Here is a 23,736-nt window from a genome sequence, read left to right on the forward strand (position 1 = left end):
CACTGTAAGCGTTAATGGAATCTGCACCTTACTTTTAGGGATACTCTGAAATGAAATAAAAACTCATAATGCTGCATTTTCCACAAGGTATGATAACATTCATAGCCTTTGATGACTGTTCTGAATACACAGTTCAATTTATAAGCATGAATAAGGACCAGAAATTATTTAATACTGACTTACAAACTTTGGAGTTTGAGCAAACTGGCACCGAAATGAAAAAAATGGCTAAAGGATGCCTGAAAATATATATAGCTTCCCCATGTTCCCATGCAACAAAAAAGACCTGTGCATAATATTAATTCATTAATCTGCTTACGGTTTTCTAAGAATCATCCTCATATGAGCATCTGGCCCAATCTGAGACAGGAAAAGCATAGTGTCCTGCAGCTCCTCATCACACTCCTTTTTCTCTTCCTCAGTTGGCAAAGGGGCATCTTCACGCTCATCATCCAAAAATCGGTAAAATAAGTATTTGTCCTGAAAGTAGTGTTCCTGATCCACTGAAAAAACAGAACATATCAAACACTAATCTCTCCTCATTCAAATTAAAACTGTAGAAATCTGCATAGCATTATACATTGCAGATGGATTAATAAAGAAGAGAAAGAAAACAGAAGAACTGCAAAAATATCAATCACGCTCATTTCTCATGCGTGTCCAAATAATATAACTTAGAGGACACACTTAAATTGTGTACCACAAATACTTTCCAAAAGACTTCAATTTATGTGCGGTGTGGGTGTGCATATACATGTGCGTGTATGTTTTGTTTACTAGATCTGCTTCTGTTCTTATTGTTTCAAAACATTTTATTTAAGCAACTGGGAAAATAGTTATAACATGAATTTCTAAGATGTGTTCTCTGACATGACCACCTTACCATACCTGTTTCAGACAGGGCTGAAAGGTAACAGATCAAGAAGCATCTAAACTCCTTTTCACGTTCCAGAAATGTCATCATCAACATATAATTCCAAAGCCAAGTTCATTGACCTATATCTTTGAGGAAGAACTTAATGGACAGTCTTCCAAGATAAGACTTCTAAAGAGAGGCTATGACACAACAGAAGACAAACTCTTAATCTTCCAAGCAAGCCAGAGAGGTGCGTTGAGCTGGATGTCGCAATGCAGTTGCAGCAACATGACCTTGGGAATTCAAGACAGTATTTGTCAGGAATTAAAGCTACAGCCCTGAGGGAACGGAAGTGGTGGAAACAATCTGTCTTCTCAGGGTGGAAATTTCTCCCTGGGACATGGGAAGCACAACAGACAATGACTGGAAGTGTACTGTGACAGGGCTGCTGTTCTGAACTTCATAAAACTGTACATGCAAAACTTCAGATATGAATATTGGTTTAGAAAGCTGCCTTTTTGAGGGCTATAACATCTCATTACCCAGTAAATCCTGTGAAGTGTAAACTGTGAGGTGACGTAAAACACAGTCAGAAAACTAATATAAAATCCCAGATCTCTCCACTGGGATATTTGGAGTACTGATTTTGGGAACCACTCAAAAACCAGTGAATTTCATTCCAAAATTATGAATCTGAACAAACAGAAATGCTCACATTCACTTCCAAATCTTTCACTTGCAAATCTTTGACTTGAAGATCAGTTTTGTGTATAGAAATACATGTTGTTTTTGGTTTAAGCGCTATCCAGCTTTTGCAATATAATCACAAACCAGTGCACTAATACATCTAATTACAGTTGCTACCACAATATTGAAATTTCATTTATTTTTCAATATTTTCATAAGTTATAAAGGTATATTGGTAGCAAGATTCAATTAGACTGTCTACATGTTGCACTTGCACTTATAAAGATGCTGATCTGTAGCTTTTCCTTTGGACTCATTAACCCTTTGTTTTTTTTCCCAAGAAAGAGATCTACAGAGGCAATGATGGGACACATTGCCCATGTTTTAGTCAAGGCTCTGATTTTTTTTTTAAACTTACCATGGTTAAGAACACCTTCTTCCAGCAGTACTTGCCACATGCCAACAGCCTGGCTTCGGGAATGGACGCAAGGACTTTGCTGCATCATCCAGTCAACTAATTCTGTCCCCACACAGCACTGTCTGAAGGACAAATAAATAGACAGAAATGAAAAGGGAGGTAGCCAAGAGAGAGATCACATACACTATCTGCCAAGAACAGGGATGTCTTAAACTCTTAGATCTTGTTATAGAAAAGACAATGTCACCAACTATGCATATATACTTCAAATACTAGTGAAGGTGTTCAGTTTTGTGAGAATCTGCTCAGCTAACAACAGGTGGTTTGGGAAATGCAATGTTCAGAAGGTCAGAGTGAGCCTGTGCTAGCTGGTACAAGATCTGTAGCACTGGTGTAACAACATTCAACCCAAATTTCAGAGGAAACCTCCCCTGTATTCAATGGGAGTTTTTCAGCATTCTGCATGAAACTAATAATCTAACACTGGTCTAACAGCTTTGCCAGTGAGAACAGCCCCTACAGGAAGAATGAGTATTATGAGGGTGTTCCTTGATTTGTAACCAAACTGTGGCTAGACTGGATCTGGGGACAGTGGTTTGCAGGTCTACAGTGTTTCTGAGGCTCTCTCTTGCTAGGTACTGGTCACCTTGCAGCTCCTGACTGACCCAGAGGTAAAGAGCAGCAGGCCTCAAGTTCTGGAGAATGCCCAAAGGTGTTGGTGGGAGAAGCCCATTGGTCACTACATAAAATTCTGTCATAATACTTCCTAACAAAGCAGAACAGAAGCAAATGAGCAATGTGATCAAAAACTTACAAATCTAACTGATGACATCTGTAACTGACAAATCTGTAGCTGAACAGAGAAGCTGGCTAGTCCTTCTAGACAGGCTCTCATGGCTCTGCAGTTCATACATTACTTTCAGAGACTAAGGAAGTAGATATTACTGCTGAAACGTAGCTTAAATAATGCTCTTCCAATTAAAATCCCATTTCGATGACAAAACTTTTCCTCACCTGGATACAATTTAATTTTTGGCATTCCATATTAAAAAAAAAAACAAAACAAGGATAGAACTGTAGGCGTTTCCCAGTTATGCATAAGACAAAATGGTGCAGTTACTTAGACCAGCATTGGTCTTCATATATTGTACATGCTCTTTAGTTGTTCTAAAACAATGAGCCATGCCATGTCATGATAGATCAGCTCACAAACTTCAAATACCTTGAATCACATTAAATGTATTTTGGACTGTAATATGGAAAATCAATGCACTTATCCCCAAAGTAGATCAACAACATGATTTACTATTTAGAAAAAGACACTCAGAGGTTTTAAACCAATTTTTATTTAAATATTCACCAAATAATGCATTGGGTATTTGATTTAAACATTAGACACTAAAACAAATTGATTGTTTCTTAAGGCAACAGGAGATAGATCCTAACTCCCTGAAGTCAGATTCCTATTCTGCAAGTGCCATTGTTATCTCACTTCAGCATGACAGTGCTGCCACCAGCAGGAAGATAAGAAAGCCCGGCAATATACTGGAAAAAAGTAATTTTGAATAGAGCAGAACATCTACATAAGGAATGTTTCTCATTAGGTGAATTTTCAGAATTCCACACTGAGCAACACTACTGTAGCAATTTGTACAGTCATGTAATATAATTAATGAGATTTCCTATTATCTCTTACTAATATACAAAGAGAACAGAATCTACATTTTAACTTGATATTGCACAGAATATCCCAGCTAACTATGCTATTTAGAAGAGTTTTTGCATGTGAATGCTCTGTTCACAATCATGGACTCAATTTCCAGTCAAATTACTTCAGTAAGGATTTACCAGGGCCATTAAAGACCTCATAACACCCAGACTCAAATAGCATCACAGGATAATTTCAGACCTTTTGAGACCTGCAAGCATGGTAAGGCATAAATCACAAATCAGATGATGGCAGGCATAAAAATTCAGAGACCTCTATACAATCAGCTCACACACCTGTACGTCTTCAGATGATATTTACGATCTCTTATCATGTGAGGGGCTCGGGACAGAATTGCATTCCGCAAAATCTTTCCAGCTCTGAGGATCTTTTCTGAAGGAACCTTGGTGATCATGGAGAAAAAAAGGGACCAAGACACACAGATTTTAAACTTTCCACAGTCTCTGTACTGCCTTCTGCAAAACAAAGCACAAGTTCTCTTCTCCCTAAATTAAAAAAAATTCTTGCATGGATGCTTATTTATTTAGAGCAATGCAAAATATTGTGGATTTTAAATCTCACATACATATCACATCTAGAAAACACCATGCCAACTGATATGCATCGCACTGCTGGAAATGAGTTACTTTCATTTATCTCACAGCCTGGCCCTATAGCACACCTATGTCCTATTACCTGTGTAATGGTTTTAGTAGGACGATGTGGGATGTGAGGTTCAATAAGAGGTGTCTGAAAAATAAAATGAAATCAAATACATTTTAAAGGTTGAGAAGTAAAGTAAAATAAAAGCAGAAAAAAGAAAAACCCACAAACAAACAACAACAAAAACAAACAAAACAAACACCTGAACAAAAAAGCTGTAAAAACAAAGTATGCAAGTCCAAGCCATGTCCAGGGGATGTAAGTAGAAAAAGCTCTCTGAGGACATCCTAAAGAAAAACTTGGCTTTTAATGTTCACCAAATTAAAACAATGACATGACCTGTGAATATGAATAAATAAATGCATGTTAAGCTTTCCAAAGTACTAATGAAGTGCTCAGTGCCAACCATCACACCAGATCTGAGGCTGTCTGGGCACCCCTTCTGCTTGCTGCTCTCGAATCCCCGTGGGTACACCAGCATTGCTCCACAGGCAGCTGCCTCTACCAGCAGTCCTCCTGCCACAGAACTTCTTACCTCCTCTTCTGGAATAACATGCAAACGGGAATGATGAAAAGGCTCTGCTCCCAGTACCTGTCTTTCCTAAACTCTCAACACCTAGCTGGCAACACTTCCACAGCCGCTCACCAGAGCCTTCTGAAATACAAGAGCACACAGGCCACTTGCAGACACCTGGGCAAGGACCTTCACAAAGGGGCCGGTGAAAGAAAAATAACAGTAAAAGCAGGTGACGTGGGTCAGGTCAGGTGAACCACTGGCTGCATACTGCTGGGCTGCCAGCTGCTGGTCTCCTTAAACTGGGCATGTTTGTTAACTCCCACTGGATTTTAATGCTGTAACAAAGCACTCGTGGTAATCAGATAGGGCTAGAGCTACGAACGCAGCAGAAGACTACAGGTCAGCCAGGAAAGGGAGGATGAGGGAAGCACATCACAGAAATCAATAAGATAACTGTAATGGAGAGGCCTGTATATGGAAAACTATGCAAATGGTTTTTCATTTCTACTCAGGCCTTACAAGAAGTCTCTCAAAAGGCAGATCAATACAATTAAAGTAGGGCTCTGGTTTTTCTCTTTAAACATCTAAACATTTTTTCAAAGACTCAGTTAAGTTATAAACACTTCTGTTACCGGAAGGGAGGGGGAATATCCCTTGATATTTGTTGGTTTCTGAACTCCTGTGAAGCATACTTTGGACAGTTTACATTTGTAGTTAAAGCACACTAGAATAGCAAGAACCTGTTGTAAAATGCCTCTAATGCAAACAAAACTATCAAATAAAAGTTTTAAACAAGAATATAAATAAAGGATCAAGTCAGAGATATCACTTTGAGCATTAAGAATTTTTGCATCCATTTTCTTTCCAAAAGGATTTCAAATTCTCATCAATTTCAATGAGACTGAAGGTAAATATATGCTTAAGAGGTTGGTTAAACTGGCATGAAAGTCAAGATGAAAATTATTTTAAAACTCTATATTCTTAAAATGAATCAACAAAGCACAATATACCCAATCTAGCTTCCAGATTTCAATTCCAGTTAGAAATATACTTCAAAGGAGAGATAAAACATAAAGATACAAAACTTTTTAATAGCAATAGACTAGAGAAAATGAATACACATTTTTATTCCAAAATGCATAAAACTAATAGTTGAATAAATTGAAAATGGATGAAGATTTGTCAATAAACCTCCAATCCTAACTGAAACAGAATATAAGAGAATATTTAGAAGAAATCTGATTCAACCTGAAAGTACAGGGAAAAAAATCCAGATGAAAGTTAAGTCACAACACAAGAATGTGCAGTAAGAAGAGCTGTTCTTCTACATTTGATTCTGACCAACACAGTAGGACCAACTGCGAAAGCAGAAGGTGTCTTGGGTGAAGGTGATCTCATGAAATGATCCCTTGTCAGACCTCACAGAAGGAAGTAAGAACTTCAAAGTAGAAACAATACACTAGGAAGAAAAAATGCCATGAAAATGGAATACTAATAGCTAGATTTCTTGAATGGGTCATGAGGAAGCAAGAATAAGCTAAAAGGAGTTAAAAAGTTACAAAACGTACTCCACTAGTACATTAACAGTAAACAAAAACACAGAAAAGTGTTGATCTACTACTCAACAGAAGGACATCTGTTGACAGATAATTCAAAAAAGGCCAGGAGTCAATTTATTTTTTGTGTCAACGTTTACTGAAAAGATCAGTGACAGAGATGGCTAGTAGCAGAGTTAAAGGATTAAAATCTCAGCCTGAAAAAAAAAAGGCACGAGAAAATTTATGTAAATAAGGTATTTTCAGATCAGCTGGGTTTATAGAATTTCATGCAGGAAAACTGAAGAGTCTGAAAAAATTTAAAGACAGCGGAGGACATCTCAGAACCATAAGCAGTCATCTCTGAGAAATCCTAGGAACTAAGCAGCAGAAGAAAAATGGAAAAAGGAAGAGCTGAAACATTAAAGACATGTCAGCTTAACTTGTCTTCCCAAAAAAACAGTCAATTTGTAAGCACCTGGAAAAGAACAGGGAGGTGAATAACAAATGACATATTAATCAAGAACAAATCATGCTGAACTGATCCAATTTCCTTCCATGACCAGGTAGCAACACTGATGGATTAGGAAGAGCCAGTAGATTTCTAACTCTTTACACGACTTCTGGCACTGGCTCATATGATAGCCCCTTGCACAAAGGTGATTAAATTTTTACAAAATAGGTGCAAAGCCAGTTGGAAAAACACATTTTGAAAGTAATTACCAGCGAAGCACTGCCCAACTGGCAGTTATACTAAAGGTCTGTTTTGAGTAGGGTTCTCAAGAACATACAGCATATCTGATCCTACTAAATATTAATGCAGGATGAAGTCAAATGTACACTCACTGATTCTGCAGAAGACTTCAGGGTGGGAGGGACTGCGCACACACTGGAGAACATGTTTATAATCTGACATGGTTTTAATATTAGTTTGAAAAAATATGATGGTATCATGCAACACAGATAGTGCTGATTACTTTTCTGAAGCAGGCATAATCTGCTACAGAAAGACAGAATAGGGAAAAAGTATCTTAGTAGCAGTTCTAAAGACAAAGAAATAAGGTTTATAATGGATAATAAACAGAACTGAGTAAGCAATGCCACACTTTTGTGAAAGCAACAAATACTGCATGGGGATGCAGTAACAGATCAGATACATAATGAAGTTCTGCTTTAATCAACCTACATAAGACCCTAAGCTAAAACACTGTCTCTCCTTTGGCCAGTTTACTTCAAAAACACATAAACCAACTGAATTCAGAGAAGAGCAACAAGATTAATCAGAAAGCGCAACATAAATAATTAAAGTTGTTCAGCTGGACAAAAGACAAGTCTGAGCAGAAGTGCGACAAAAAAAGTCTTCAGATTTAAAAGGCCTTTGAAAAGAAGAAAGAAGTGACCAAGTCCATCATGTAGAGATCAGAAAACGGTTTAAATTGCTGCGAGAAAGAATTCACGTTAGACATTGGGGAAGCTTTTCTAACAGTGTGGACCATAATACTGGCACAGATTGCCAGGGAGATGTGGTTCCTCCATCTTCGGAGGCTTGGGAGGAAACCCAAGGTATGTCAGGAGTGTCGGGAACAGTTAATTGTGCAGGTGGCCCAGGGATGGACTAGGTGCTTTCCTAAGTACCTTTTACTCTCACTGTATGGTACTGTGTAATTTTCAAGGACACCTTTGCATGTCTAAATGTAGTTCAACCACAAGGTGACGCTTAAGGAGATGATCAATAATACAACCCTGAGCGGCAACCCTGGTCTCAAGAAAGCAAGGCAGTCACTCCTACTGAGGAACAGTTTCATTGATGCCCGAAAGACACGGCCAGCAAGGAGCACCTCCAAAGCTGCAGCCTCTGAAAGATACTGCAGTGAACTCTGGCTGCACTAACAATGAGATTAAATGCAAGAAATAGAACCACAGGGCTTGGACTGAGCTTGTAATAGAAAGGCAAGTCACGCTCCAAAGCCAGAGAAATGTAATATCAATTAGTTAAAAGCAGATACAGTGTTCCTATACCAACTTCCTACCAGAACAGCTGGATTCTGTACGGGATCATATCTTACAATAATAGTCACAATTTGACTGAACTCCAAGATATGTTTTATGAGTCTTTACAGTTTTGGATCCCCCATTAAGGGTTACTTAGAAAGCACTAAGAAATAATGAAGTAGCTCTTCCCTTACAATAGCAGACAGCAGTGTTTAATTACCTTCTTTACACGTTCCAGTATCTTTGAAGAATTAATATGATGAAAGCGCATAAATGTTGCAATACCTGGGGCTACTTGTTAATCACGTTTTTCAGGATGTCTGAATAAGGGGAAAAGTTATTAGGTGAAGAGCTCAAATATGTAAGCCAATTATACAAATTGTTGTCCATCTCCTGGCCACAGTAGCGACAAGCACAGCAGTACCATCCTGAGCTTTAGCTACTTCTTGCCCTTTTCCAATCAATGCCCACACTGTGATCTGCTGATCCTCCCACTGCAGGGGAGAAGAAGCAGATGGGTCTGGAGGGTGGAGAAGAGGCGGCTGCAGGTGTTGGAAGGGAGAAGCAGAAAGAGAAGAGAAACTGTGATAAAATGGCTTTCAGTTTAACATTAACAAACTTGATCACTATACATTTATGGATTCACATTCAAGCAAACCATTCATGAAGCCAATCACAAAACTCTCTTTAAATTGGAGATGAAGCAGAGTAAGTAATAATTTTAGCCTCCAGTCCTTTGAAGATTCAAATATACTTATGCATGAGGGCAATACCATAGATCTAAATAGGACTTATTCATGTGTATAACTTTATGTACATCTTTAACATTTATGTACATCTTTATGTACAACTTCATGACATCTCTGAAGAAACGGACCTTAGATGACAAACTACAGGGCATGGGCTACCTTTATTTCTGTGCTTCTTACATCACTGAACAAACAAATAAATAATGAATAACAATAAAATAGAGACCTAAGATGAGGTCTGTATTTGTCACGTTATGTAAATCTGCTAAACAAAAAGGTAAGAATGTCTCTTATATGAGAGAGATATTTTTCCATTCCCCTTAAATACCCTGTAAAGGGATGTTTCTTCTGAGCCTTTACATATGAATTAATACTTTAGATCTGCAGCAATTTGGATCTAGAGAATCAAATCATGGAGGGGACCTAACATATTACTCTCAAATTTTAAGGTAGCAATTGTGCCTTGCAAAGAGCTAAGAAGAAATAAAATAGAAGTCAGTGAACCTCAATGAATCATGTTTTTGTTGTTGTTTTGTTTTGCTTTCCCATGACCTCAGCATAGCTCATCTCTGAACAGAGAACAAGTTTCTGTATTTACTGGAGTTAAGCATGGCATGTGAGGTTGCCAGGGTGATGAGATAAACCTGTGCAGTACTGTTGATCCCTTATTTCCAACCAGGGCATTGAAAAGAATTGCAAGTGACATCTGTTTTCCTGCTGGCTGGCTGGCGATCCAGAAGAAACAAAGGACAAAAGCCACACAAGTTGAAAGGTGGCAGCAGCAACAGGCACATCACTATGAGGTTTATTTGTTTTACACCCTCAGAAGTTAATCCTATTGGTGATCTAGTGTCTAATCCAAAACCACTGATATCACTGGAAAGTGGCTTCAAATCAGGCTCATGGCATTTGATTCTCCTAAGCATATTTCAGGAACTAGAGCATCTCTAGCTCTTACTGGCTCTAACTGTCTTCTGGTGTCTGTCATTTAGAACTGTGCTTGACTCTCCTTGTATAAATGTCCTGAAAAGCTATTGCTACCCTTCCTGGTCCACTAGACAGGAAATAAAACGTACAAAAAACATTCCCACAATACAATACACTGGAATTACAGCCAGTGAGTAAGATAGAGCTCAAAATTAGCAAAAGGTTTCACAGCTCTCCCCTTTCTATTCTTTTCACTGTTTCTCAAATCTATATACCCCTTTTCAAAAATCACAGAAAAGAATTACAGAATCATAGAATACCCTGAGTTGGAAGGGACCCACAAGGATCATCGAGCCCAGCTCCTGGGTCTGCACAGGACCATGCTTACAAAAGACAACCATACCTTCTTAAGAAACATCTATAAGCAGCAAAAGTGGGAAGCAGGACAAAGTATGGATGGATAAAACCACAGAGTCCAGAGGATGTTTGCAAAATCATGGAATCTCCACAGAAACAGGAAAATAATCACATCTCAGAAATCTTATGAACTTCATAAAACTACAGCAATTGTAAGCCAAATAGACAGAGGTAAGTACAAGCTAACTAAACCAAACGAAACAGACTAGTAGAAATTGTCATGACCAATGGTTAAGACAGCTCAGTTTTATTCCTTTTAATAAATCAATTGACTGCATGACCTCGCATAGATTACAAGGAATTACATCGTGTTTCACTTTCCCCTTTTTGGAAAAAAAAAAAAAAAAAAACACACTAATAATTCCTACCTTTGTAAAATGCTTTGGATACTATCAGTAAATGGGCTACTATCAAACTATTCAGAGTAATGACGACTTTTAAAATCTGTATTCTTTAAACATAATGCAATGTAAAGCTGTATTTTTAAATACATTCTAAAATTGCTTTTCTTTAGTAAGCTGTGTGCATTAATAGCATAAACAGCAAAATGCGTCTCTTTGAATTCTCAAATATAACCAGCGTAGCAAATTTATTTTAGAAAGTTAAATTGAAATTGCATTATTTAGCGCTTCTACAATGTTTCCTTGACAAACTGAAAATGTCCATCCTTTTAACACAAAATGATTCAGCCATTACCAAAAATGATACTTCACTGTGAATGTCAAAGGGAAAAAGAATATTGAAACAGACTATGACCAGTGCACAAAAAAATCCAGAACGTGGCTAATGATGTCTTATTTTCCTGTCATTTTTCTACTTCCCTGCTACAATGAAGCAGCTGCTATAACTACACTGCATGCATTGAATAAAATGTCAGAAAATGTTAACTCCGCTGTGAGCATTCCTGATATTCTGACAGAGGTGTGACTACGGTTGTCATAAGGAATCTCAACCCAGCATTGTTACTGGCTTCTCTGCTGCTGCATTTTTTTAATCTACAGAGCAATAAATAATTTTTTCATTGTCTTTTACAAGAATTACTGATTTCTTAGTTTCCATGGCTTTAATAGTATGTTTACCTGAAATTATTTACATCTTGAGAAACAAACTATAATGCTGAAGATGAAAAAGTACAATAAATATTAGGCTGCAAGGTTACTGTTTTTTAAGACTTGCCACTCATACATGCTTTAGGTACACAACAACCATTCAAAAGCAAACTGAAGAGAAGTTAAAGACTGATGAGCTTCTGGAGTATTTGTTTCACTTGCTCCCAGGTTCCTTTGTAAGTTGTGCATACACGCACGTGCACACCTCCTAAGCTCCCGGGAACCATGCCTCTAGATGTACAGGATGGAATGGGCTCTCCTATACTTTGATCACACTCAGCCACCAGCACTGCCCACTGAGGACTGTGTGGTACAGTTTTAGATGTGGTTTCATACCGAGCTCAAGTTTCATACCAAGCTCAAGGGTGCCAAAACTGGATGGCTGGATGGAGTGCAAATTAAGGAGTGAAACTGTGACCCTATTGAAACTCTTGACTTTAATGTAGTCAAAACGTCACCCAAGTGAGCCAAGAGCTCCACTGGCTCCTGAGTGATACCAGTTTATTTACTGTATGACCCCAGCTAGTCATTCCACCTCCAAGTGTTTCAACTTCTCCATCTGTAAAATGGGGACGACAGTATCTATTCACATCACTGGCAAGTGATGAGAACGAGCAACTGAAAACACTGCTGAATGCTGCAAGCGAAATCCTGGAAGTCTAGTGCCTACAATTTCATCCTGAGCATTTTATAATGATTTTTAACAGAGAAGGGAAAAACCATCAAAGTGAGACAGGGCTAGTGGGGGTTGAAGGTTACCTCCTGAATTCCCTGAGGAGGTCAGCAACAATGTAAAGCCTCTGGCAAGCAGGGAAGAGAAGTTAATTTAAACCCATTTTGTGGCTCTTCTGGTGATTCCAGGTTCCTTCTTCTCCAAGTTCAGGACAGTGCATTGTGTGAACATACATGAAATGAAGAAATGCTGAAGGAGTGTAACACACCTGTCTCAGATTCCAGCTGCCCTACCTACTCCTTAGTCTTCTTCCTGTCATCCTTTTCAGAAATAAATTTTTGATAAAAATGAAACTGAGAAGGAACAATCTAACAATATCCAGTGCAACATCATCTGTTACGCTACTTCACAGAAGGAGACCGTGTGATTTTTTAATGATCTACATAGATGTTTTCTGTCTACATAGAGTATATTTCCTAATGCAGGTAAATGATTGTCTCTGTAGTATATGAAAGTAAACAGAGGAAAGAAATCCCACACTGATGGCTCGACCACGACACATTTTAGAAAAGCACAAACCTTCTTTCAGCCAAGTATTACTTCAACAGCCTACAGTCTTCTGTCATAAACAAAACCCATTCAAGCACTTCTGTTTAATTTACATATTTGTACGTCAGTGAAAGAGACAAGCATTCTGCTCTTGACAAATATCCACTAAACAACCTTCTTATCTTCCTTAAAACTTCTATTTCTCCATGTCTACAAAAAGCTTGTCAAAGCCTCAGCTGCTGATATGCCAAACCTATTACCTGTCCCATTCACATCAAACACTGCACTTTATCTATTAGGTACTTTTGTCTTAAAACTGGGTTGTAGTCTCCTTAGGGTAGCACCCTTCTTCATAGTGGTTCTGACACCAGACATCTATCTCTGACTGGGATACACCAGCATCGTCACAGCTCCCCTAAACGCGACAAGCCAGACAGATCTAACAGGAACAGAACCAAGCAACAAGAAGCAATGTGCACTGTCTGAGGACAACTTTTCAGCATCATAATCCCCATCTGCTAGAAGGAAACATCATCATCTGAGTCAGCAACAGGAAAAGTCCAACAGCACAAATTCAGGGAGGATGTATTGGCTATAAAGGGTAAGGAGGAACTTTCCTTTTACAGCAAAACCTAATTGTGGTCTCAACACATTTAACCAGCATAAAATGAAACTCGTAACTGCTGTACATACAATCAGTTAATTCAGTGTCATTCTGATACTTCACTGGCAGTAATTGTATTGATTAAAAACATACAAAGGAACTTGGAATCACATCATTAGATCTGAAAAATATGGATTAATATGCCCTGTTTTTCATATTAATTCCATAATACACTTGGAATAATCAGTAAATAAAATACAAATGAGCTAATGCACATCTGTGTGAACAGTAAGTATTCCCCAAGAAAACAATAAAAGAATAATACTAGCTATTCCTGCCAATCTGAGCAAAACATAATTAGAACTGGAGAATAATAAAGATTTCATTTTTGTAAATTTGCTTCTTCCCTCCTAACTTCCTACAGAGCTTGCAACTGCCTAACTTGCTACTGTTTAAACCAGGCCTGTTCACATTTGTTTTCATTGTTGTGAATTTCAGCATGTCTTCCCTGATAACTAGCTGAGGACAGGCATCTCTAAGCATATTCTGGGCTGCTTCTGTTGCTAAATGGATCTTTATTGCAACTTGAGAAAAAAAAATGGCTCCACAAAAGCTCACAGAACACTGCAATAATTAATCCAAGACTAATACGGAGAGATGAAATTACTCTACCTGACATTTTCCCTGGCTAACCCCATCTCTTTACATCCCAATCCACCACAGTATGTTTCTGAAAGAAATGACCTCTTTTTACCTCTCTCAGTATGTAGCCCAAGCTCTGTAAATTCTGTGATGTCTGGCTTTTAGTGATATCACAGAACCAACCCTGTCCTTGACAAATGGAAAGTGACCTATTGTATCATTTTGTAATCTATCCCCTTTCTCCTATTACCCCTTAATGTTGGTATTAATTTTCACATCACTGCTAAAAATACTGCTTTGTCCAACTGAAATTCTGTCCCTGCAATCTCTCAACCACTCACCTCCTTTTACATATAATCTTCAAATCTTCTTTGGCTTAATTGACTCTTTAATGAAGACCTTTGTGGGCTGTATAAAAGATAAGGACTGCTGTATCAGGTTAAGCGAATCATAGTGTGAAGATGAACAGTTAATGCTTGCTATTACAGGAGAAATTTAATAACTGCAATCCAAACCAGCTTGCCTGGAAATACTGAACACACCTAGTGTATTCACACAGATTTGTTTGTCTTCAAAAAATCAATCATTTCTGCAATAACGTAGAAGTCTTCAGCTTCTCCATGACAATCTAAGAGGCTATCTTGGGGAAAGAGAGGTACATCCTCCCAGAGGGATTGCCATGTATCTATAGTGCCACAAGGTCATGCAGCTCTTTCCAGGCAGCAGTCCATTCTCTCTACCCCAAACTTCACAGCAGAAAAGCCAGACAAAAGACAATCTTTCAAGAACATCGACTGTAATGCTGAAGAAACTGAGCAGACTGAGTAGTGTTCAGGCAACCTCCTGGTTTCCTTCTCCCTCCTCCTTCTCCCCGTTTGGACCACTATCTTAGGAAGACAGGAGAGCCACTCTATTACACAGAGAGGCCTACGACTACTGTGGAGCAGTGGCTATATGTTTATGGGAAAAGGAATACCAGAAGCCTTACTTTTACAGTTCTGTCAAGAGGCTTTTTTCCAATGTTCCTCCGGAATCTGCAGAAACTGAGATCTGGTGACTGTGAACTGAATTGGGGGAAAAAAAGAGGGGGGGGGGGGGGGAAGGGGCATGAGTCTGTTTTACCTTGCGGACCCTTGTGCAGCTAGCAAAAAAAAGCTTCTCCTGGATCCATTTCCCTTACTCATTTGAAATAGCTGCCAGAGTCCAGCAGTTTGTAGACCACAATCCCCAATCTAGACTGGCTCTGAACACAATTAAGACAACCTAAGAGTAGGGAGGGACAGGTGAACAAATATTTGCCTTGTTCTGCATGTGTATTTTATGGCCAAAACAGGAAGACATCATACAAATCTGTATTTAGTCACAGGAGACTGAAACCATACAGGTTCATTAGTGATTTAGCAGTGAATTGCAACGGTGCTGCAAGATGGTCTGACAAAAGAAGCCCTGCCTGTTGCCCCTCTCCCGGCAGCTGAAGAAGGGTGGCAGAGATGCCAGGTTTGGGGCAGGAGGGATTCTCACAGCCCATAGCTGACAGACCTGGCAGCACTTAGTGCGGAGGTTAGACATCTAAGGCCTCAGACATCATAAGCCTTAAGCACGACTGCTGTGGTCCAACCCCTCCTTGAACCCCACATCCAGGCTGTCCCATGGCTTGTTCTGGCACTGGCCAGGAAGCTAATTTTCAGCTTAAACAGCAGAAAATTAGGCTCAGAAGAAAAAGCTGACATGCTTCTGACAGTTCTGCTCCCTTACCACAGGGCAGGCAGAAGCATCAGCATGACTGAGAAGAGGGCCCATGCAGCCAGATGCAGCGAGAAGGCAACAGGCCCCACAGTCCCGGCACAGGTCACCAGGAGCTGCCACGGAAGGGCGGCCACAGCACCGCGGTTCTCCCTGGGCAGGATCTGCTGCTCCCACTGCTGTACTACTTCCCAGCCACCCGCTCCTGCCCCTTCCCCTAGTACCACTGCTGGCATTCGTCGGGCTCACGGGTGGACTGGGCCAGAAAATGGGTTCAGAGGAGAAGTAAACAGCTGTGCCACTGTGCAAAACGCTATGAGGGAAGAGAGTGGCACAAACGAAGATGCTTCTATATGCCTCCTCAGATTCATGCTTTTGAAGTCAGCTACCTTAAAGAGGGAGGGTGGGCAAAGCAGTACTGGGAGATCCAGTTACTACGAAGTCTTAACCATAATTCTCCACATTAAGTTACTGGCTCTTTCTCGATCCAGTTCATATTTAAGGTTATTACACAAATTGTTTATATAAGATCATTTCCTAAGATGAAAACAAGTGTGACTGAGTAAACCTAATTAGCAGCAGTATTAATAACTGGTATTAGAAGTATGCTTTTTTTTGCATTCTTATTTTGGAACCTAAATTATGTATTCTTTTCATTTCTCTGCTAGCCAAGTCAGCTATGTGTATTCCTATTTCCTCACTAACTGCTATCTTTAATTTTAAGACAGCTGCATCACTGATGATAAAACACACAGAGATCAAACATTCACATTCTTGTGCCAAGCTTTCTTCCAGAAGGAAATTTACAAAAGGAATAAATAATGAAAAGTCATAAATCATAAATCTTTAAATACCTGAACAGTACTTGCTTCTAACAATCACTGGAAATAATGGTCCAATTACATTTTCAGCTCTGTTGTAGATATCTGACATTTTTGCTTCAGCATTTCTCATTCAGACTGAGCACCACAGACCAAACGTATTTTGGTGGTGGTACTCTGTGTGGAGCCACTACAATGGGCTCCTGGCTCATGTCCCAGTAACACAAAAAGAAAAACAAAGTCACTGGACAGCTTACTTTTCTCCACCATTTATTAACCTCTCAAATTTTTGTCATCTGTACTCAGCTATAAAAAGATGCTGCTAAATGATCAGATCAGACACATTGATTACTTCTTACTGACTCAGAACTATATTTGACTTTCTGGAATACTAATTTCCTGCATGCATTGTAGGAAAAGAAGTCAAAATGCTCTGTGAGTGATGATATGAGTGACTATATGGAATCTGATTTTAAGATCCCTGATCCAATTTTTCTGCCAAACTTGAGAAAATAATTACAAGATTCAAAAAATTCATTTTGCTGTTTCAAATATAAGTGCCAAATGTGTTACTTGTATACGCTTGACTTGTCTGAAGACATGAACCTTGAAAAGGACTATCTTTTTTTCTCAGTATAATTACCCACTCTTTCTGCCTTTCAGCTGCAAGAGATAAATGGAGCATATGTGCATGTTTTTATGGGTTGGGACAGAATCACACAGAAGACACAGCCAAGGAGCAAGAGTCATCAAATGTGACTCCACGGTATATATTATCAGACTGCCCTTGCCAGCACTGGCAGGTGAGGCAACATGCTATGTTTCTGCACACAACTGAAAGTAAGAGTGATTTTTCATTTTGAAAGAACTTCCCATAGCTGCTTCACAATATTCAGTGTTCTACAAATTCTAGCATCTTCTAGGAATTTTTTTATTTTTTCTTTATTCATTGTATTTTATTTATCTAAACTATAATACTCATTCAACTAGTCAAGAGGGGGAAAACACACTTCCTTCCAAGAAAAGGGAAATGTCTCTACAGCCAAATTGCCTTCCCACATTGCCCCCCAAGCACCTCTGTAATCCTACTATGGGGAGAAGGTTACCCAGGGAGGAGCTGAGTACTTGCTTACTGTTCTTATTCAGCATTGCTACTCTGACAAATGGAAATTGTGAGTTAGATTCCCTTCAAACACTAAATCAAAGAAATATGTATCACTTAGTTTTTCATTTGTCTATTGATTTCTGAATTTGTTCCCACCATTCCGTGTCCCCTAGGATGATCACGTCAAGGACTGATGACAGGAAGCTCCTGTAAGGAAACACAGCTGAACTGTAAGCACACATGTGAACCCTATGCCTTACAATGTTATGAGGCAACCAGCACCTTTCTATCTGACAGCCACTCCATCTTTTCTGTGATCTTTTCTGTGACTGCAAGGTCTCTGGAGCAGAGGCCTTCTTCTCTCCTTTCTATCACAGCACCCAGAACAAAACAGAATTGCAAGGCTTTAGGATACACACAGTTTGCAACAAAGGCTGACAAACAAACAAGCTTAGATTTTCCAAGCTTAGTTTTCCATTCCTGAGCAATGGGCAGTGGTTATTCCAGGAATGTTCTGCAGTTGTGATTGAAAAGAGAAGCTCTGTCTTCAGGTGCTGACAACACAACTGTGCTGTACTATCAGGTATTGTTCATGATTTTTCCCATTATCTTCTCTCAAGATATATGTGGCAATTAGCTTATATTTTAAAACTGAAATATGCCTAGATACATTTAATACTAGTCCAGTGTTGTTACTGCTCTTTGAAAATGAGAACAAAATTTAAAATAAAATGATTTATTTAGGACGTGTAGATTGCAAAATTCTACCCTTTCCTGCAAAATGTTTAAGTCATCTACCAAGAGAAGTCTTGCCTCTCTTACCAATCTCACGTCATTGTAGCCAGCTCTGTTTATCCCTAGAGCTGTCCTTAGGGCCATCACAGTGAAAACTCCTCATTGCAAAAAGAAAGGTTCGTATTTTTTTCTTCCACATTCACAGAAGGGCTTAAAAGACCAGGGATCCTTGAACTGGATCAAGTATGTGATGAACAGAAATTAAGTTATTCTGATATGTACGCTGGTAAAAGTGCAGCAATTTGGACCAAGGATTCTGGTTTTTGTCTTTTGTTTCTCCTCTACAATGTTATTTATTCTGGTATTGTTATAGATCAAATGAGAATCACTAATCACAACTGTAGGTTTCATTCTGGGACTACTCTGGCTAGTTCTCTCTTGGTCAGATTGAAGCTCAATTATATGATTAGCTACAGCAGAAGAAATGGTTTCCAATAGAAACTGCCATTAGGGTCTCCAGAATTCAGAATACACAATGAAATCATGGATCACGGATATTTTACAGATCATCAGACAGCTGAATTGGATAACAGAAGATGAGGCAGTGCAAGCTTTTCTTTGAGGCATCGCTATTCATGCTGGTGTTTGGAAGGGAGGCCTACAGCTGTACATCATCTCCACATGTCTGGAACTGGAGACAGTGATGTCCCAAAACCTTCCCTGGTGGTTCTGCAACAATTTAGCTTATGCAAAACCTGCTTATGTAAACCTGCAACCCGACTAACAATTTTGTTGACATTAAAGAGCTCTGATGACATATAGACCTTCACATTTTTCATGATGAAGTTCATCACTAACGTATGAAAAATGTATTTGTCACAGACTCCTACTCATCTCACACTTCTGTCTTTGTTATCTCTCCTGCCATATGCTGTCACCATGTGACTCATTGCCAGGGACTATATGCACAGCCTCTGCACTAGCCAAATTGTTACAAGCTGTGACAATGATTGAACCCTGAGCACCTCCACTCAGAGCAAAATGAAGAACTTGAACAGACCTCTAAGCATATTACTTTCATTTATGCAAAAATCGTGCAAAAATTTCAGAGGTCTCTGAAAGTAATCAGTAGTTAGGACTACATGAAGACATTACTTGGAAATATTTGCACACAGTGCTTTTATGCAACCACTTTAAAACAGAAAATGAAAGGGATTTTTTTTTTAATGCTATGCTAACATTATACAGGACAACAGGCTCTTGAATGGAACCCAGGATACGCTAGGAATTAATACAGTCTCATTGTTGGACAGTTATACAAACCATGCACATGGAAAATAAACTGTTAAAACAGTTTTCATGTGAATGTTGGAGACGTTACCACTTTCAAACAAATACCTTGCCATTGCACCTACAATCTTGCTAGAACACTGCCTGCGTTCCTGCTCTTTCTTTTTATTCAGCCTTGTAGTCTCCAAATTTCATGAGCATGTGAAACATTTCCCTTAGCATTCTGCTAATGGTCTATCAAATTCCACATTTGACATTCTACTGAATATGTTAAAAGATAAGCTTTCTCCTCGGTCATCTGGGAAAAGTAAATTGAAATATAGGGAAATCAGAAGTGAAATTATTGTGTTTATTGCTATAGTAGCTAATTTGGTGAATGAACGTGATTATTACTGGTGTCTTGCATGGGCTCTTCAAGGCTGCATCTAGTGAATTGTAATGTCATCTTCACAAACAATATACTTTCAAACGCCCAGAGCTTGAGTGCTTGAAAATTGAAATAAGTGAATATTCATTGGCCTGGCAATGTTGAAAATGGCAATATTTTAAGAATTAACACTTAGATTATGTCCTTCTCTGTCAACTGAAGGATCTCAGATATATTTTTATTAAATGCACTTAAGAGTTGATAAAATAGCAAATCAGGTTTTCACAATCATTCCAATTATATAAATGCAAAGAAATCAGCATGGCACCTATGCCTTAATGGAAGTTCTGTAAAAACAAACAAACAAACAAACATTGATCTACATTTTATCACATCTAATTAACTAGGGAAGAAGATGGATAAAAATGTGGCTTTCAGATAAGTATTTCAGCACCTCCTACAGAAGCTGTACTATACAAAATAGCTTCAAATAAACCACTTCCAATAAGCTTCCAGTCTAGAGGATTTGAAGTCATCACATTAAAAACACAAAGGGGATGTTCCAGCCTGTAAGCTTTACAAATTTGATACATGTGTTTTCTGAATATTACTTCGTGCACTAGAGGGAGCTCCTGCAGCTTTTAATCACAATAGAAACCTAAAGACAATACAGGGAAGATAAAGGAAATAAAACGAGATTTCAGAAAAATATATATTCTTCACCTGATATCAAGAATAACAGCTTGAATTTGCACAACTTAATCTCCTTACATTTTCTGTGTTCAGTATATTTTCTTCAGTACAAAGGATATGAAGACGTACTTTCCTCCTTTCAGGATGCATGCTTTCAACAAAAGATGGCACATTTATGTAGCTTTTTTTTTTTTTTTTTAAGTAGTCATGGAGATTAAGTTGTACAAAAAGAAAACTATCATGGTTTTTGAAGTGAGATGTTGTCTTAGTTTGAGTGTTGTTGTTTGAGTGTGCTACAGAAAAAATGTATGTGAGCAGGTAATCAAAGTCTGTACCATAACAAATACAAAGAATTGAAGTCCGTACCATAACAAACACGGATAAGAGGACTTCATTAACACTGCTCAGTCAGCCTTCACTCTTGAAATTCTCTGGTTTCAAGCACTTCATTTTTCAGCTTTCTTTTCATGCAGAATTTGTGTGTAGTTTCTTGAGGATTTGGGGATTCTTTTAGCAAACTGCAATACTAAGATTCCATTACAGAAAACAACATAAAACTTATGTATTAGCATGGTTAGAACGGTTTGACTATCAACTACTTGAATAAATAGAGTAATTGTCATTAGTCACAGAGTTTTACTCTTTCTGTAGATTGTTCCTGGCATCTCATAGGCAGAGCTTGCAAAGGAGTTTCAGACATTTACTGACAGCAGAAAAAATACACTCACAGCACCAAGCTCCGCAGTAGACTGGAGCTTCAAGCTCTCCGTGTATCAGTCCTCTGTTCTTACCTACATTCATTCCTGTGTCTCTACAGCTCTGTTTGGCAATGTACTGTTCTCTACTTTAAAACCATCACTTATCTCACGTCTCCAGAGAAGAACAGACTGTTTCTTTACTCATTTGCTACTTGGGCACCGGTAGAGGGTGTAAAAGCACAGGGGAGACAACAGTCGTTTTCAGTTCCAGTCTGTGGCTTAGTAATAATCAAAATGTTACTCTAACAACTAGAATGAACAACTGCAAGAAAAAACATACTGCTAAGCATCAACACAATAATGCCCTAGCAGCACAGGACCAAAGGTGTAGTTTGGGAATACTGCACACACAATGCACACAGCCTGTGTGCAAAACCTAGCGGTTAACTCTAACATGCCTCTAGTGAGCCTGTTTCAACAGATTTTTCAAGGCTTAACAATATGGCTTATTTTAGCCATAGGGAGTCACAAATGGCACTCCTTTCTGCCAGAACAAGCCCTAAGTGTCAAGCTCCTAGCCAAAGGACAGGATTGCTAGTGTATCACCGGAAAAGCTATTTAACATGTGCTACGTATTTTCCCTCAACCTCAATGTCAGAGAGGTTCGATCCATCTCATTTTAAAAATCAGCCAGAAGCAAACTCTCAGCGTGAAAAACTCAGCCTAAACAGTGAGAAACTGGCCAAATTGTAAAAACAGGATCTTGTAATGGGAACAACCACGCAACCCTGCTGCCAGCTCTGCTGGTAATATATGAAGACATAACCACTGCCTATTCTGTCTGCATGCTGGAGCCCAACCTACCCTGCCTTCTAAGTACTCTTCTGTATCTTTTCCAAAAATGTATTTGAAATTATTATTGATTTTGTCATTTTGGCTTTATGGTTATATTCACCTAGCAGATCCAGTTACATCCAGATCTGTTCCATCAGAATTTTCAAAAACTGGAGCTAGTGAGACCATTGCACAGATATTAGACTGACTAGTTAAAAAGACAGATGCTGTGTTATTTTCCCTTATGTAAGATGGCTTAAATTTGATTCTGTTTCCATTTCTCAAAATATAACTGAGGGCTGCAACATACTCTGTCTCAGTATTTTATGCTCAATTTAACTGCTATATTGCATTAAATGATGTGCAATAATGTAACCCTAAATGCAAATGAATTCTTGTTTGGTAAAAGAAAATCTCTTTGCTGCCTTCTCCAAATAGATATTTTTAATAGATTTTAACAAACTAGGAAAACCAAACATCCCCATATGGTGAGAAAATTTCAAGGCATACATTAAAAGAAAAATCTTGTGTTACTCATCAGAAATATAATAGATGTGACAAGAGAAAAAAAATAAGCTATGAAAATAATTAGCAAATATGGAAAATCATCTATTACAGTCCTTATAAAAGGCTCAGCACAAGCTAAAAGAGAAAAACATACATCTCATATTTCAAGAGAGGAATATATTTGATTTCATTTGAAGCAAATTATTTATAGATATAAACTTTCCTGGGAAACTAAAACAAACAACAAAAATATAGAAATGTATCATTATGACTAGAAATTCTGAAGAAATTATGTTATCTCCTTCTAAGAGTGTCATGTTTTCTTACCACATGAAAGATTTTGAGGAACTTTCTCTTAATTTCAGAAAGGTCCTCACTCAGTCTTTGTCTGGCCATTACAGAATAGCCTGCGGGCCCCTCCGTAAGGGGGGGGGGGGGGAGGCAGTCCTACAGGCCTCATTTTATCCATATAAAGATATAAAATAATTGAAAGATGACCTGCAAACACTACCCTCTCCCTTGATGAATGCCTGTCCCAATGCAGTAGCTATTTCTGCAGCCATATATAACCATAAAACATACAAAGCACATAAAATACACAAATTCAGGGCTCTTTTCTGGTATCCTGTTACTTTGTATTTCAAATAGCTCGCAACACTTCTGGGAATTTGCACCTGCAATCCCAGTATCTCTCAGATCATTCAAAAGAGCAGGACGTGAAGATCTACATGTTGTGTAAGCACTGTAACAGTTGTACAGTTTTAAACTGCAGGAATGAAGCTTGCACACAGTAAACAAACTATGCAAGTATTTCTGTTGCACTTACCTTTCGTTTGACGTAATTGGAGAAAACTATGGCCATATGGCAAAATCAGAACTAGGATTCGTGAACCATTT

The 23,736-nt window shown here is 38.6% G+C and overlaps 1 protein-coding gene across 4 annotated transcripts in view; it reads right to left on the reverse strand.

Annotated features, from left to right (window-relative positions):
• Positions 1-23,736, reverse strand: part of RAPGEF4 (Rap guanine nucleotide exchange factor 4) — a 152,604-nt gene that overhangs the window by 51,965 nt on the left and 76,903 nt on the right. For 3 of the 4 annotated variants that reach the window (XM_040561346.1, XM_040561345.1, XM_040561349.1), the window contains 4 exons: positions 4,366-4,419; positions 3,966-4,072; positions 1,962-2,083; positions 320-503 (listed from right to left, as the gene is read on the reverse strand). In XM_040561346.1, the coding sequence (XP_040417280.1) occupies positions 320-503; positions 1,962-2,083; positions 3,966-4,072; positions 4,366-4,419 (467 nt within the window). The remainder of the gene's footprint in view (positions 1-319; positions 504-1,961; positions 2,084-3,965; positions 4,073-4,365; positions 4,420-23,736) is intronic. The other variant, XM_040561348.1, reaches the window with a different exon arrangement.

This window comes from Cygnus olor, chromosome 6 (assembly GCF_009769625.2).
Source record: "Cygnus olor isolate bCygOlo1 chromosome 6, bCygOlo1.pri.v2, whole genome shotgun sequence".
In the NCBI taxonomy this organism is placed as follows: domain Eukaryota; kingdom Metazoa; phylum Chordata; class Aves; order Anseriformes; family Anatidae; genus Cygnus; species Cygnus olor.